This window comes from Pogona vitticeps, chromosome 1 (genome assembly GCF_051106095.1).
Source record: "Pogona vitticeps strain Pit_001003342236 chromosome 1, PviZW2.1, whole genome shotgun sequence".
NCBI lineage: Eukaryota > Metazoa > Chordata > Lepidosauria > Squamata > Agamidae > Pogona > Pogona vitticeps.
The window spans coordinates 179,898,553-179,914,172 of record NC_135783.1 but is presented as its reverse complement, the minus strand read 5'-3'; the positions used below and the strand labels follow the sequence as shown (position 1 = coordinate 179,914,172).

Below are 15,620 nucleotides of genomic sequence, written 5' to 3'. Positions count from 1 at the left end.
GAGTTTGGACCACATTTGGAAAAAATAATATACTGTATATAAAGAAAGCATTCAAATGACTAAATATATCACCATATGGTGATCAGTGATTCAGTTGCTGGATGATGGGGTTGAACTCTTTCTTATCTTGCTGACAAGTCTAGGTTATTGAATGCACGTGGACCATTTATTGGACATTTGGATGGATTTCCCATTTGTGTCAACTTATGGGGCATTTATTGCAGATGACAATAAAAGTCATGCTGCAAAGAAAATTGGTTATCTGAAATCACCCCCATAGTTGAGCCAAATAAAGACATAAATCTGGCCAGCAGGGAAGCCAGATGTGTTCATAAGTGAAAAAAAAAAGTTGCTACTTCTTCAAATCTGGCAAGTGCTCTACAGCATGCTTCAGTTTGTTAAATATAAAGATTTTTTTTAAAAAAATACCTGTGAAGTGTTGATATTTAGTTGAAGACCAAAAACCTTCCCAGTTGCAAGGCAGAACATGAATATTCTCTTTTACGGTCAAAGATAGTTCAAGAAGTAATGGACCCAATGCAACACACCGGCCGGCTTTAAACATCTGTAATTTAGTACTGGATTCTGTCCAGTGCAGGCCAGGCAGAATAATGTATAATTATAGCAGCTGTTTGGGTAATGCAGAGAACCATCCATGAAAATCTCACTCCTGTTTGATGTAGTTCTCCGTATTTTAGAAACAGAATAGAAAATATTGCATATGACAAACTTGCATGTAAAGTGAGATGTTAGGTGAGGCCTGTAAATCTCTTTTCCATTATGGGGAAATGTTATGATTTGGGGCTAGGGTTCAATCTTGTACACGTTCATGGTAGCTGGAAAACACAGTGCCTGAGAAGCACTGCTGAAGAGTGGTATATACATTTAAATTAAAGTACTTACTTACTTATTTACCTGTTTACTTACTTGCTTTAGATTCAGCTCTGACTCATGGCAACATTATTCAGGGTTTTCCAAGCACAGAATATTCAAGTGATTTCCCATTCCCGTCTTCTGAGGTCTCCCTAGGACTGTGCAGCTTGCTCAAGGCTGCACAGGCTGGCTCTTCTTGCTGGAGGCACAGCGGGGAACTCCCAGTATCTGGCTTTGCAGCTAGATACCTAAAACATTGAGCTATCCAGACTAGCTCAGTGCCTTCAGAAGAAGGGAATGGTAAATCTTTGCTGAGTGTTCTCTACCTGGAAAAAAGAGTGGTCATAAGCCAGAATTGACCTGAAGGCAAATAATTAGAATTACTTACTTAGAAATGAATGATCGGGGGTGCTCAGATTCCATTTTTCTCCTTTGGTAAATCTGCCCTGCTTCTTCCTTCCACTAAATCAGTCTCCATGCCCACTGTGCTTGAGCCATTGTATTCCACTGGCAAGAAAGTTAGTAGCCTAGCTCTCTTGCTCACTAAATACTATTGTTCCGTCCTCTGTGATCACGGCATGAGTGTAGGCTTCTGATCTGAAAAGCTTAAAGCTTTTCCGTACCACCTTTGGAAGCGGCTCAGAGATACGAAACCCAGGAGTCTTTTGTGGCTGGTCCCTGAGTGGTAGTTTGGCTACATGAGCTTAGCTGTGGAGGGCCACTGTTTCTGTTCAAAATAAGCTGCATCCATTTAAACAGCATCTCACTGTCAGAGCTGCTTGGAACGATGCCAGATAAGGAAGCACCTAAGCTCACTGTCAGCTTTAGCAGTGGGGAAAACATTGGGGGATTTTATTTTATTTCATTTTATTTGGTGTCTGGGCAGAAGAATAACAGGCCAAGCACTCCCTATTTAAAAGGTCAACTTTACTGATACTTCGCTTTCCTAACATTGGAAGGTGGCCTTAGCTGACTGAGGGTCAGTTTTATCTTAAGCTAAAAATAGCTCCCTCTCTTTGTTGCTCGAACACCTGCTTCATCTGCTTGAGTCACCTTCTCTTAGATCCCTAGGAGCAAGGCCTTCCTTCTACTGTTTATGCTTGAGGGCCAATCATCTGTAATATGAGGAAAGGGGGGGGGAAGGAAAAGGAAAAGTGAAAGCTGATGAGTACTATTCCACTTCATGTATCATCAGCTAAATCAACAGCTAAGCTCTGATTGCAAAGGATTTGCTGCCTGGTGATGGGATAGGGCGGGCAAGGCACAAGCGAGGAAACCCCCCCCCGCTCCCCACACCCATGTTCCAGGTTTAGACTTCCAGTCCTAAGAAGAATTTCTACTGATAGCAAGTGGCAGGGCGGTGATGGCGGGAAGGTGGGAGGGGGGGGCTGTCCTGTCAGCAGCTAACTTGTAAGCTGAGCGAATCTGAGGTAGAATAAATATGAGCTTGCTCCTGTGCGCCCCCCACCTCTGATAATGTCATGATTACAGAGTCAATTTTTCTCCACCGATTACTGTACTTTCACTTGTCCTAATTATGTCAATCTTTTGCCTTAAGCTTTTCAGTGTCTTAATCAGCCGACTGCTATGCTTATGACTGCTGGGGAAATAGACAACCTCCTTACTGATCTGTCGCACTCAATGGAATATGCTGCCTTTCTGTTCCTCCCCGCGCTCCGCCCCCCCCCCAAACTACTCATCTTCCTGAAACCAAGACTCTCTGCCGTACTAGCTTGAGTGTGGCAGAACACGGACACTTGTCACTATTGCTCCTGTATTAATTATTTGGCTTGTTCTTTGGATGCAAGGGGGATGTGGGTTCAAGCGGTCAGGGTGTTTTCTTAGAACTTCAGTCCTTCCCAAAACCCCACACTGGTTCTGTTGAACGCCAGATCCAATGCATGTCTACTTAGAAATACAACACACGCTGAACAGTGGGGCTTGCTTTCGAGTAAATATGTATAAGGTTTCATCCTTAACTTTAAATACAGCAACTTCACTACTGTAAAATCATGTGAAACATTTTCATTTCCTCTTCCAATGTGATTCCAATCAGCTGCTAGCATGTAAGTATCAGTAACTAACAAATTAACCAAATGAAATACTGTATTTTTTGCACCATAAGACTCACTTTTTTCCCACAAAACAGGGGGGTGGAAAGTCTGTGCATCTTATGGAGCGAAGAAAACAGATTATATTTTCCTGTTTTCTTCTCCTAAAAAATCGGTGCGTCTTATGGAGCGAAAAATACGGTAACTTATTTAGCCAAAGCTCCTGTGTCCTTAACACCTGTGCAAAAAGTAGTGTGTACAAGACAGACTTTTTCCATGTCTGTCAGTGGGGTGATGGAGAAAACCCTGGAAGCTAAATGTCTGCTTGTTGTGCAGCTGCAAAAAAGAAGAGCCTTGCTATTTAAAAAGCTGGCCATGCTCAGGAAATGCAGGTGCTCTCTTGTTTAGGCAGGCAGATGGGTGGGCTTACAGAATCTGGGTTTCAACAGCGAGTTCCTTGTCTTTCTTGTCTAAACAGAGACTACTTGCATTCTAGTATTGTTGCCCACTTTCTTTTGATAGGAAGGCATGAAGCAACCCTGGTGTCTGGCAGAAGGATTCGGAGCCTGTAATATTAATTGCGGAAGGAACAATCGATTCCCAAATGAAGCAGCCACTGTGAGGGCTGAAGGTAGCAAATCATTAAGCAAAAGAAGACAGACGTCTTGTACTAGTTGTTTTGGGAAGTGATTGGACCGCTGCAAAGGCGTGTGTGTCATCCATCAGGCAGGAAATGGTCGCTTTGCAGGGAGCAATCTCCCTTAAGCCATCCCTTCCGTCTGCTGAGGAATTGCTCCAGGACGGTTGGAAGAAGTAGACGTCCTGCTGTTGGATCAAAAAGGTCCAACTTTAGCATGGATTGGGGTTGGACTGGAGCTGATTTTCCTGTACGTTGTGTGATCATCGGGAAATAGGTTGCATTGGACCACTCCACAAGAGATCCAAATTGAGATCTATTTCCTTGCGTGATTACACTCTTAGTTGTGTAGAAGAGTTCCTTCTTCATACACTGACCCTGTTAAAATATTCTCTTCTATGTTGCTGTAAAAGGTTACAAGATTTCGTCCCTCTTTTGTGCTCCAACATGAGAACTGAGCTATGTAAGGACTGAGGAGAGGTGGGAGGCACTGCTCCTTGGTGGCTAGGAGTCAGGAGAACCTTGTGTCCCTCCAAGGAGGCCATGGTGCTCCTCTCAAGTAGCGCATTTCATTCCAAGCTGGCTTTTCAGTTTTTGCAGTGTGCTGTATATTTTGTCCAGCTGACATTTTCCCCCCTTGGCTGTGTCCCTATTGATGCGTCTCTTGGTGCAAGGTGAAATCCTCAACGTTTGTGCATTGCATCTCATTTACAGCACATCCAGCCTTCCTTCTCCCCTGACAAGTATTTCGTTCTTTGCATTTTGAAGGCAAGCTTAGTGCTGTTATTTTTGTAAGATCTGCTTAATAAAATATGCTTCTCTTTATACAATACTGACTTTGCTGTAGCTTGCAAAATCAGGACAAAGACAGATGAGGAGATTTTTCAAGTCATCTTTGTAAGGTACTCTGAAATATTCCAGCACAGCAAAATTACAAAGAGGTCTTGAGCAAGTAAATATTGCAGAGTAGATTGAAATGTGGACATCAGAATAATAATTTAAAAGATTCTTTAAAATCCTAGCTAGAACAAATTTAAGAACTGCTGATATTACAGAGCTACATAGTGATCTTTCCCCCTTTTGATATAGTACAATTTAACTCTAGTTAATTAATTAATTAATTTTTATGTCACATTTCAGCAAACACATTCTAAAGTGGTGTATGGAAAACATTCATATACTGAAATATGTCAGTGATATATCAATCCACAACATCAAAAAACAACAATGAAAATAGAAATTGGAAAAATTACTTCGGGAGGGGCTATGCTGTGTGCTTAGGTGTTCAACCTTGGGTAACTGCAACTCCCAGAAACTCCAGCCAGCACAGCCAGTGGTGAAAGCTTCTGGGAGTTGCAGTACAAGAATACCTGGATTACCCAAGGTTGGGAACCACTGATCTAAACTAAAGACCTTTTCTCTACAAAATGGTTTTTACTCATTTTTTGGAAGCTAAGATGGGTGTGGGAGAGGCATCAGGCAAACATTACATGGCAGGAAATTTCCGAATCTGAGTGCAGGTCCTGCCTTAGTCACACAGCCACCAGCCATATCCCATTAGGTAGTGATGGGGCATAAGCAGATCCTCCCAGGGAGATCTTGAAGAGTAAGAAGGCCCATATGGAAACAGACTGATAGATTTTGTTATACAATCTAAAGTAGACAGAAAGGAATGCAGGATACGTTTTCTGTGGCCTGCCTGACTCAGTAGGACACATAATATAAAACGCGGTTGGCCTAAGCGTGCTCTAAAGTACCTTCACAAACACAAAACCTGGAAACTTCCTGGCAAATTTTCATGATCAGTGTGTAACTTCTTATTATCCCAGCAAACACAGATTCTCAAACAGGTTGTCATGGTAATTTACAGGCAGACGAAGCATCGTGTGCGGGGAACAAATGGTGACCAGGGGGCTTAATGGGAGAAGAATCAGCAGGTAGATGGCATATAAATAGTGTTGAGAGGCAAACGTGGATTTAGAAACGATATGCGTGTTTTCTTTGAAACGTAGTTTCTTTCATTGGGAATTCATTTCTAGAGCCTACTGAAAGTCTCATACCTGTGTAGAGCTGCCTAGTTGATGGGACAAAGGGCAAGTGACCTCTACACCTCTGCCTTGTGCTCATATGAATGACAGCAGTTGTCATGACAGGTCTCATTGCTTGAACCTCTTGCGGGATTTCAGGGAGGATGTTACCCCGTCCATTGCAAATGGTAACTGGAGATTGTCCTCCTCCTCCTCCTTCCACAGATGGCAAGCATTATTTGAGGTTGCAGAGCAGTGCCAGAAGAGAAAGACAACATACCCGGCTGTTCAGCCCTATGGTCTTCTTGCCCCGGAGCGCTGTGTGCCTCATATTCCAGTACCAGGTCTCTGGTGGAAGCGGAACGATGCTGCAGGTGCGGCGGGAAGCTATGCATGAGAACAAGCCGCTGTGGATCATCAGAGAAGACCAAGGGGAGGAGTGGAGAGAAGGACGGATCCTACTGCCTAGCTATGATATGGAGTATCAGGTGAGCTTGTTAAGAGGATTTGGTTCGAGATTCAAGTGCATCTCACCATCAAATACTTCAACAGACCCTGTTTCATTCATCATCAGAGAACATTGTTGAGCAGAGCTCTTTTCTTCTTCATTGTGTTTTCCATGTTGCCATAGCAACTAAATGACACTGTATTTGTTAGTCAGAATTTGCCTATTTTATACTTAGATTTAGGTCTTTGTTCATCCTGTTGCCTTTTATATTCCTAAATTCTCTTTGTTGCACACGCCTCCCCCCACCCACCCACCCCACATTTCTCCTTTTCTCTCAGATGATTATCGGGTAGTCAAGAAGCTACCAAATCATAAAAGATAAACACAAGTGCATCTTGCAGCCAGACAGAGGGCACAACATCTTGTCTCCGTTTTTAAAAAAAGAAAAATTAGGAAAGCAAACTATTCAAGAGGAAAGAAAGAAGCAATTAGCACTTCCTTTGTTTTGAGGGTAGGGTGGTGCAAAATGCGCTGCTCTCGGTGTGGATTCCGTGTTCACAGACAGTTTCAACAAGAGGAGAAAGCTTTGTATAAATAGATAACTTGGGAAAGAGGGCTCAAACATGTACTCCGGTTTATGCTTCTTTTCATAGGCAGAGATGCCTTTAAAATCGAACACTGAAATGGAGCCTTAGCCAGTGTTTCAGCTTTCCTTGAAGCAGGAAAAGTGTAGCTCTCACAGTGAGCTACACCACTGTCTTAAATCTTGTTTTATACAAGATCACCGGTCACGGCTTCACCTTCACAAAGGCTGTCGTCGTTGAAATTGTAATTTAGAGGGGCTCTTTGAATGTTCTTTTAGAGATTTCTAGCAATGCCTTTACAAAACTGCAATTTCTAGTGTGTGGGGAAGAAGGAATGAAACAGGTACTATTAAAACAGTTTAAGTCTGCAGTGTGGACTTGAGATTGAAAAGCGTATAAGAAGTACCTGGATAGTGCTGGATGTCAGAACTGCTGTTCCCACACCGCTGCTTGCCAGTAAACCTGGAAGAAAGCATTTGGAAGAAAGCAAGAAAATGAAATCTAAGAAGCATATTTGCATACATTGCAACACTTCGCATAGTTCAGTTGAAGCATGGACTCCATATTGCTTTTCTTCTGTTGTTTTCTTCTTCCTCGTGTAGTATTTGCTTTTCCTTCCACCAAACTGTGGATTTGACTCATATAGAGGTTGACTAGTTCTACTTCTTAATAGCCATTGAGAATAGTTAGAAATGGCCCAGAGCCCAGGCAAAATATTCTTGGGCTCGCTTGGCAACCACTCTGCCCTTGGAGTTCTTGCCTGTTTGCCAGGTCCCTCCGTAAAGTCCATGCATAGGGAATGTGCAGGACCAGGTGGCCCTTGGCATATTATCCTGTCTCTCTGGAAAAGAACAGCTCCAGCTGGGCAACAAGGCCAAACATCCCAGCGTGCTTAGTATATCCCAGAGAGTGCAAGCTGCTCCTCTTGCTTATTTAACCGCCAAGCCCTATTGTTGCCCAAAACAGAACAGAGATCCTTCATAGGGGCAGTATGACGTATTATTAGAATTTTTTAAAGCAAGTGAAGGTTGCAGTCACAACAAAATCAAATATGCGTTCTCTGGCTTTGTCCTAATTATATTTAAGGTTCATATGTTTTTAGCTGACTCTTTGTTACAAAACCAACAGGAGGAGTTAAAACAAAGCATTGAGTGGCTGATCAGAGGAAAGATGCAAATTCGAACTGTCACACATTATGTTTTGTTGTTGTTGTTGTGTTGTTGTTGTTGTCCTATGTGCCTGTTGGGGGTTGGAGGGGGAAGAGAAAAGCTGAGCAATCATCTTGCAGTTGGTGAGTAAATGTGGATCATGGTGCTCAGCTACACCAAATCAAACTGGAAGTAACTAGGCAGTGGGTCTGAAGACTGTAGGCCAAACATGCTTTGCTACTTTGAGGGTGAAGACAACAGGAGACCCTCTTGGACTTCGTAGAAAAAGTTACATTCCAAGTGCAGTTGTTGATGCGACAACCTCCATTGGCACTTGGTTGCTGCCAGAGTGAAGGCACAAACGGTACTTTTTTTTTTTTTTTGAAATTCAGGATTCTGTACATGTTGTGAAATTCTTTCCTCGAAGATCACAAAGGCTGATTGAAACCTAGAAGGATACCACTCATTATTCTCTTCGTTTTTACTTGTAGATTGTGTTCGAGGGAATTATAAGCAAAGGACATTCAGGAGAGATTGCCATCGATGATGTCCGGATAGGCACTGATGCCTCCTTAGAGAACTGTATGGGTATGTAAATATGCCTCTCCTGTGTAGTAATCGGGTAGTAGGAAGCAAAAAAATTAATTTGCCTGCAGTAGGTCAGGCATGAAGAAGAGCCTCGTGGCGCAGTGGTTAAACCGCTGTACTGCAGCCAAAACTGTGTTCATGACCTGGGGTTCAAATCCCAGGTAGCCGGCTCAAGGTTGACTCAACCTTCTATCCTTCCGAGGTCGGTAAAATGAGTACCCAGCTTGCTGCGGGGGCCATGTGTGTCGCCTGCATAATTAACTTGTAAACCACCCAGAGAGTACTTGAAGCACTATGGGGCGGTATATAAGCAGCACGCTTGGCTTTTGCTTTTTTATGTCTGAAAGGGGACCAGCTGTGTTGAGAGTCCGAGGTAGTACTGAGGATGCTGGGTGATGAACAGCACAGTACAGAAACATCTGTCTGTAGGCCAAGGTACATCTACAGTTGGAATAAAACAATCCAGTGTTGTTCTCTCCATGTCCATTTCACACAAAACAACTGTTGCGTGGAAACTGCATGAAGTGGCCTGCCTGTGGTGATGGCTGCATGTGGCAACCCTTCTTGGCTGCATCCAGCAATTCATGTCCTCCGCTGACATTTATGCCCATGCTGATGCAGGCATTGTACTTCATGGAGCAGCTGTGTGACGCAGGTGCTGTTCTGAAGTGTCTTCGTGTGGCAGCTATTTCAGAAGAAACAAGCTTTCGATGTGCTCTTTTTCCAAGGATCTGGTACCATTCTTTCTTCCTCTTGGGGTAATCCTCCATTTCGCCCCAGAGCAAAATGGGTGGTCCTGGTTCCCAGAGTGCTTCAGCAACAACAGAACACAGCAGAATCTGGAGGTGACTCTGCCCCATCTTATCAACCACTTGGCGCACCTGTGAGAAAAGTGCTGGTGACTGTTTTGCACAAAGCGCCCATGAATGTTAACACAATTTGTGAACTTAACACTTTGGCTGACTTGCATAGATAAACCTCACGTTTTGGTGCCAAGATTACTGTGAAAGACTTATTCCTAGATACGTCCTAGATATGTTGACTCAGAAGTTCCATTCATTTTAGTGGGTCTACTCTAATTAGGACTAAACTTGGATTTAGTTCAAAGCCAGAAGGCAAACTATGGAAACCACTGTACACAGGTTGTGGCAGTTTTATGTGTGTCACACTGCATCTTTCTCTGTTTTGCTCTTGGGTATAAAAGAACAACTTCTCCCTCTACAAGATGTGCGTCACTGACTTTCATAGCAAGAAGTGAACCAATGGCTGATATCAGTGGAATTAATAGGAATCCAATTGCCTTATTGCAAATAACAGCTTGCAACAGATTTCCTCTTACATAGGAATCATTCCTGTGTTGAAGGGGCCAACAGATCAATTTTTGTCTCTGCATTTGTTAAGCAGACAGAACCCAGGCCTAGTTTTTACTTCTGGAGAATGTCAAAGAGAATGAACACAAGTCATTGTAGTCTTACTATCAACAATGTGTGTCTCTGTGATGGAAGGGGAAAGCCAAAATAGTATTGGCAGAATGCAGAAATTTAGTGGCTTAAAAACTGCTAACTACACAGTGGAAAAAAGTTCAGGGACCTACAGAACAAATTTAGTTTTAAGTTTCTCCTCAGTAGACCACCCTTTATTGCTTAGTTCTCCTCAACTGGCACTTACTGTCTCAATAATTCACTCAGGTACACTGGTAAGAGAAAAGAATAGAAAGGAGTTCAGTTTTACTCATAGTTCAGAGATCAAAACAAATGGCATTTTGTAGAAAAATATTAACTGGCTACATGAGCAGAGCTTAAGTGGTTAACTAGCTTCATGACTAACTGACTGAACTGAATACTTCTGACTCTCTGACAGACAACATTGCTCTAACTCTTCAGACTGTTTGACTAAAATGAGTGCGAAAAAAAGATTTAAATAGAGAGGCATGGCTCTCTTCAAAATTTGAGGCAGGGAGAGGATGCTGCTGGATTGATTGACATTCACTCCAGTTCAGAAAGGTCCCCCCAAGCGAAAACCTCTTAAAGGCAACATAAGAGGGTGCAATAATCTCCAGAAATTGTAGGTGTGAAGTTCCCAAGAAAAAATATGCAAGAGAAAAAAAATTCAACGGTTAGTTAGCATTAACATGCTTGGAAGGGTTAATCAACTCAATGGGAGCATTTTATTAATGAAAAATAATCAGTGGGAACTCTTAGAGCATTATTAATAACAACAAAGCAGATTTCTGCTCTGGAATTCATCAGTCTGGGAGCTGGGACAGAAGCCAGATAGAAAACTTTGCTGCAAGGGCTATGAAGTGTTTTGATTTGAAAATAAAAGGGAGGGAAGGGAAAAAAAAGCCAAAACGTTATAACAAAAATGCTGTCCTTCCTTTGTTGCTCGCCTGCCCAGTCCATCTGTTACTTTTCGCCTGTTATGAAGCTGATCAAGGGCTGTAGATTTTTATTTAATTATCACACTGAGATCCCAACCTGTCTCCAAGAATCTCAAGCTCATGTCCCTGGAATCATCTGTCCTGTGTTACCACAGCAACTCTCTGATGCTTAGGCTGGGAAATGGGCTCAGGATTCTCCAGAGAAATTCAAAGGTGAATTGAGCGAAGGGTTTAACCAGGGTTCCATTGAACAACGTTGAGCATTCTCTCCATCAGATCACAGTAGTTTTCTACATCAGATAGAGTCTGATTTCAGGTTAGCCTGATCTCCCTCATTTACTATTATAATTCAAAGATCTACTAACTAGAGTGTATTGCAAAAACATGCAAGTGGGCTCAAGGATTTGCTACAAGTACTGTAATAGGTTTAAGTTGAGCTCTCTGTCTGGTCTTTGTTACCCCAGTTTAGGTGAGAGAGGTGAGTCATGCTGTTGTTGCCATCGCTAAACCACTGAGGCATTGAAATCTTTGCTGATCTAATGCTAATCTACCAGTTGATCCTAATCTGTCTTCTGCAGAGCACAGCTCTGTATAGAGCCCAGCAGCTGGTTCCATCTCCCCGATGTTTATTCGTGCGTATTTCAGTATCACAACAGCATTGAATGAGCAGTTGGGGATAGACTGTGCAAAACGTCTGCTTTGCCCTGTCTCTGTTGCTGTCAGGAGTCCATGGAAAGGGACTGGCACCTCTCCAGTTCATAGCTGTCTAATTATCACAAACAGTGGCATCTCCCCCATTGATCTGGATGGAATTGGTTCACAGTCAAGGCTAGCAGAGTATAGCAAGTTGAACACCTGAATAGGAAAGGACTCCTGAAGTGAAGTTCCTGTAAACTGTAAGAACGAGGTCCTACCTCTTGCAGACTTCCAAAAGGAAGCAAAGTGGCCAAAACCCAGCCATTGCTCCTTTAGGAACAGACATGCTGTTTTTCTGGGTTTGACAACCCTCCTGGAACTCTGCTGATCTCTAATCTGTTTATGCTTCATAATGGCAAAAATACAATATATCAGTATTTCCAAACAGTTTTAATCTCTCTGCCTTCAGAGGTCACCATCACCATCAATGATCAACATTGCTTATAACAATTCTCCATTGTTTTGCAATGTTTTTGCAGGCAGGGTTCAAAACAAAAACAATTTCAGTGTTTAAATAGTTTATCTAAAATGTTTACAAATGGTCATTAGTGGTCTGGGAGTCAAATGCTCCAGAAAAGCCAAAAATATGTAATTTCTTGCAAATAAACAAACAGATATGCAGCCAATGTTCCTTTCGTGCTTGATATGCACAGGGTCCCAAGATCAAACCCTTGTTTATCTGGCAGAGAAATCTGGGTGCAAAAACTCTGCAGGAAATTCTGCAGAGTTGCTGTCCATTGAGGCCAGTAGTTTCCAACCTAGGGTAACCCAGACATTATTGGACTACAGCTCCCAGAAGCCTTCACCAATAACTGTGCTGGCCAGGGTTTCTGGAAGTTGTAGTCCTAGAACACCAAGGGACACAAGGTTCGGAACCACTGGTCTAGGCAGATGATACTGGGACCAATAAGTAGTCCCAGCCTACGATGAAGCAGCTGCCTGTGTTTTCATGAGCCATACCTCCCCAGGGTTTTTGCTTGGAATCCATTTCTATATCTTAGGACATGTCAGGTAATAATTCTGAACACATGCAGAATATTTTCCCACTCCACTGAAGGCAAAGCAGTGGTACCATACCTTCAGGATGGCAGGGGTGAGGAACATATGATTTCTGGGCAAGCTTGGGACACCACTGTCCTTACAGTAAGGAAGTATTTGCCATGAAATAAGCCACCGTTAAATGATGTTGGGTAGTTCCACACCAGGCAGAAATGTTTTGGATAGACTGATGCCTTCTTACAGCAGGAAGCAAATGGCGGGTGTCTTTGAAATGCTCGTCGTTTAGTCGTGTCCGACTCTTCGTGACCCCATGGACCAGAGCACGCCAGGCCCTCCTGTCTTCCACTGCCTCCCGTAGTTGTGTCAAATTCATGTTGGTTGCTTCGCTGACACTGTCCAACCATCTCATCCTCGGTTGTCCCCTTCTCCTCTTGCCATCACACTTTCCTAACATCAAGGTTTTTTCCAAGGAGTCTTCTCTTCTCATCAGATGGCCAAAGTACTGGAGCCTCAGCTTCAGGATCTGTCCTTCCAGTGAGCACTCTGGTTTGATTTCCTTTAGAATGGATAGGTTTGTTCTCCTTGCAGTCCAGGTGACTCTCAAGAGCCTCCTCCAGCACCACAATTCAAAAGCATCAATTCTTCAGCGGTCAGCTTTCTTTATGGTCCAGCTCTCACTTCCATACATCTTGCTAGTCTATATGAAATGCTACGTATGTACATTTACCTGCTAACTGGACTGTCTTTCGTGACATGTCCAATGGTCTTGTGCCCGTGAAGACTTGCACAAACATTTGTTCCCGCGTCCTCCCTTTTCTTTTGATTGGTCTCCCCAAGAAAGAGAGACAGTGCTTGTTCTGAGATTCTCCAGTGCAAGTAATGCAAGTATGTGGACCATGCTGATATATTTGGTTTAGAAAAGGCTAGTATTGCGAGAACGATGGCTGTCTTGCCTGTTTTGTAAGACTATAGAATTCTCTTGAGGAGCAAGCTAGAAATGATGGTGGCTTATTTATTTTTTTAAATAGAAGCAACTAGGGTGACAGATTCTAGTTAGGACTCATTGCAGTGCGGGTGGGAAGTGCAACTATTTGTCTGTTAAGTGAGTTCTTTTGTTGCATCACTGCTGCATGTGAAAGAATAATGGGGTATTGGCATTCTCTGCCCTTCTCCTATCCTCAAGATTGTAAAAAGAGAGAGCAAACGGGAGCAGCAAGCGCCTGTTTTAAAACGGTAATCTAAAAAAGTAATCAGATTCTTTTTCGACTTCAGAAGAAGATCCAATAACTCACAATATATTTTCTCTCTTTTGGCAAACCTGTCACATTCTTTCTGTGGCACCCTGCTGAAACTGCAGTCAAGTCAGGAATCTACTTTTCCCTGGGAAAATACAGAAATAATCGAAAAACAATCAGACAAATCTTTTTTCTTTAGGAAAGTAACTAGTAAGCCGGGATGAATTTTACTTTTCTGTCCTACTTACTTGTAACAGATTAATACTACCTGGGAGTGGTAGTTCTTCAGGAGGTGCACTTTATTTATTGAGCCTAAGAGAAGCTTCAGGAAGGCAATGTTTATGTAAGTCACACTGATTCAGTGGTCGAGTAGCCCCATCAAGAGCAAACCATTTGAATCAATGGGACCTTGATCAACTTATATATATTCACCTGACTGAATGGGTCTGCTTTAGTTGATAGGTAATCTCATAGACATCCAGGTCCCAAGCAGTTTAGGGGTTTAAAGTTTAAGACTAAGACCTTGCATTGGGCCTAGCAACCAAGTGTCAACCAGTACATGTCCTTCAGTATCAGAATCATATGATCACAACACCATGCACCACTAAGCAGTCTAGGCACCATATGTTGCACAGTTGAAGATCCTGAAGAGTAGCAGCTCTCGCCGCCGCCCGATAGAGTGCATTGCAATAGTCAGGATGTGGTGTACCTAAGGCATGGATGACTGATGCCAAGCCTTATGAAAGAGGTTCTTGTGAATTTTAATCATCGATTTAGCCACTAGGACTAACTGTGGAATCTATAATTTGCTCTCTTGGTAATACTGAATTTCAATTCTTCTCGTTATTTACAGAACCTATTGCAGCTTTCCCTGGAGAACACACTTATGAAATTTCAGGTAAAATGCATTTATAGTTCCCCCCCTTATTGCATGATTTCATTTTTGATTTTTGCCTTTTATTTTTAAAGAGGAATGTGTGTGTAACAAAGCAACAACAAAACTAACACATGACTGCTGCTATGCAAGCTGTTCACATCTGCAATATGCCTTCAACATCAGCACGTGGCACTAGACCAGATGCAGTCTTGGAGTGAGGGGATTAATAATAAGAATCCAGTCTTTTGGTCAGTAAAATAGGGAAATGTCCTTTTTCTTTTCTTTTCTCTTTTTAAGTTGCCTTTCTTGGACCAGTTTTAGCTGCTTGAAAGTTCTTAAACTGTACAAGTTTCTATATCGGCCATAGATGTTTGGACTCACTATGACATTTAAAGCGCGGGGGGAGGGGTTGTTGTTTGTGGAGGCATGGCTGTGTTCTTCTGTAATGTTTTGTGGGCACTGTAGTGTTCTGTGGAAAGAGAACCAGGATGGGGATGGGCCAAGTGGTTGCCATCCACCCTGGGTAACATCTTGCTAGTCTATATGAGAAGCTAAGCATGAATGCTCCCAGTTATTTTTCAGTCAAGGACATCTTACCGTCTTGAGCAGCTGTGTGACAGGCAGAAGTTCAAATGGTGCATCGCTAAATCTCTGCGCTGGCAATTGTTTCAACCTGTTGAATTTTTGCCCTGTCACACAGATGTTTGAGGCACCAAGAGTCACAGATGGTGCTTTTTGTGGGGTGAGTGGTGGTGATGGACTATAAATCAGAGGATACCCAGGTCAGCATAGCCTGTGTCCATACTGACTGGAGTCTTCTGGTAACTGTGCTTCAAGAAAGGAGTGTGCCTCATCTTGTTGGTCATACCTGGTGAAAAGTACCAATCTGTGTTGATTTTCATCGTTGGCAGGGGTTACTTTGGGAGCTCTTACCTGGGTGGCTTCCTCTGGTAGTACTGGAGAGGAAAGGCGAGGCACCCCGTGTCTCTTGCCTGCCTAGATCAGAGGAGCAGGAACAAAGGCCCAAGTTTTCTCAATCCACCGTGCCCCTTGTTTCATTGTGGCTTAACAACCCAA

The 15,620-nt window shown here is 42.9% G+C and overlaps 1 protein-coding gene across 2 annotated transcripts in view; it reads left to right on the top strand.

The window, feature by feature from the left end:
- NRP2 (neuropilin 2) overlaps nucleotides 1–15,620 on the top strand; it is a 249,724-nt gene that overhangs the window by 165,769 nt on the left and 68,335 nt on the right. For both annotated transcript variants that reach the window (XM_020780758.3, XM_020780759.3), the window contains exons 13-15: nucleotides 5,814–6,076; nucleotides 8,260–8,356; nucleotides 14,520–14,564. In XM_020780758.3, coding sequence (XP_020636417.3) covers nucleotides 5,814–6,076; nucleotides 8,260–8,356; nucleotides 14,520–14,564 — 405 coding nt within the window. The remainder of the gene's footprint in view (nucleotides 1–5,813; nucleotides 6,077–8,259; nucleotides 8,357–14,519; nucleotides 14,565–15,620) is intronic.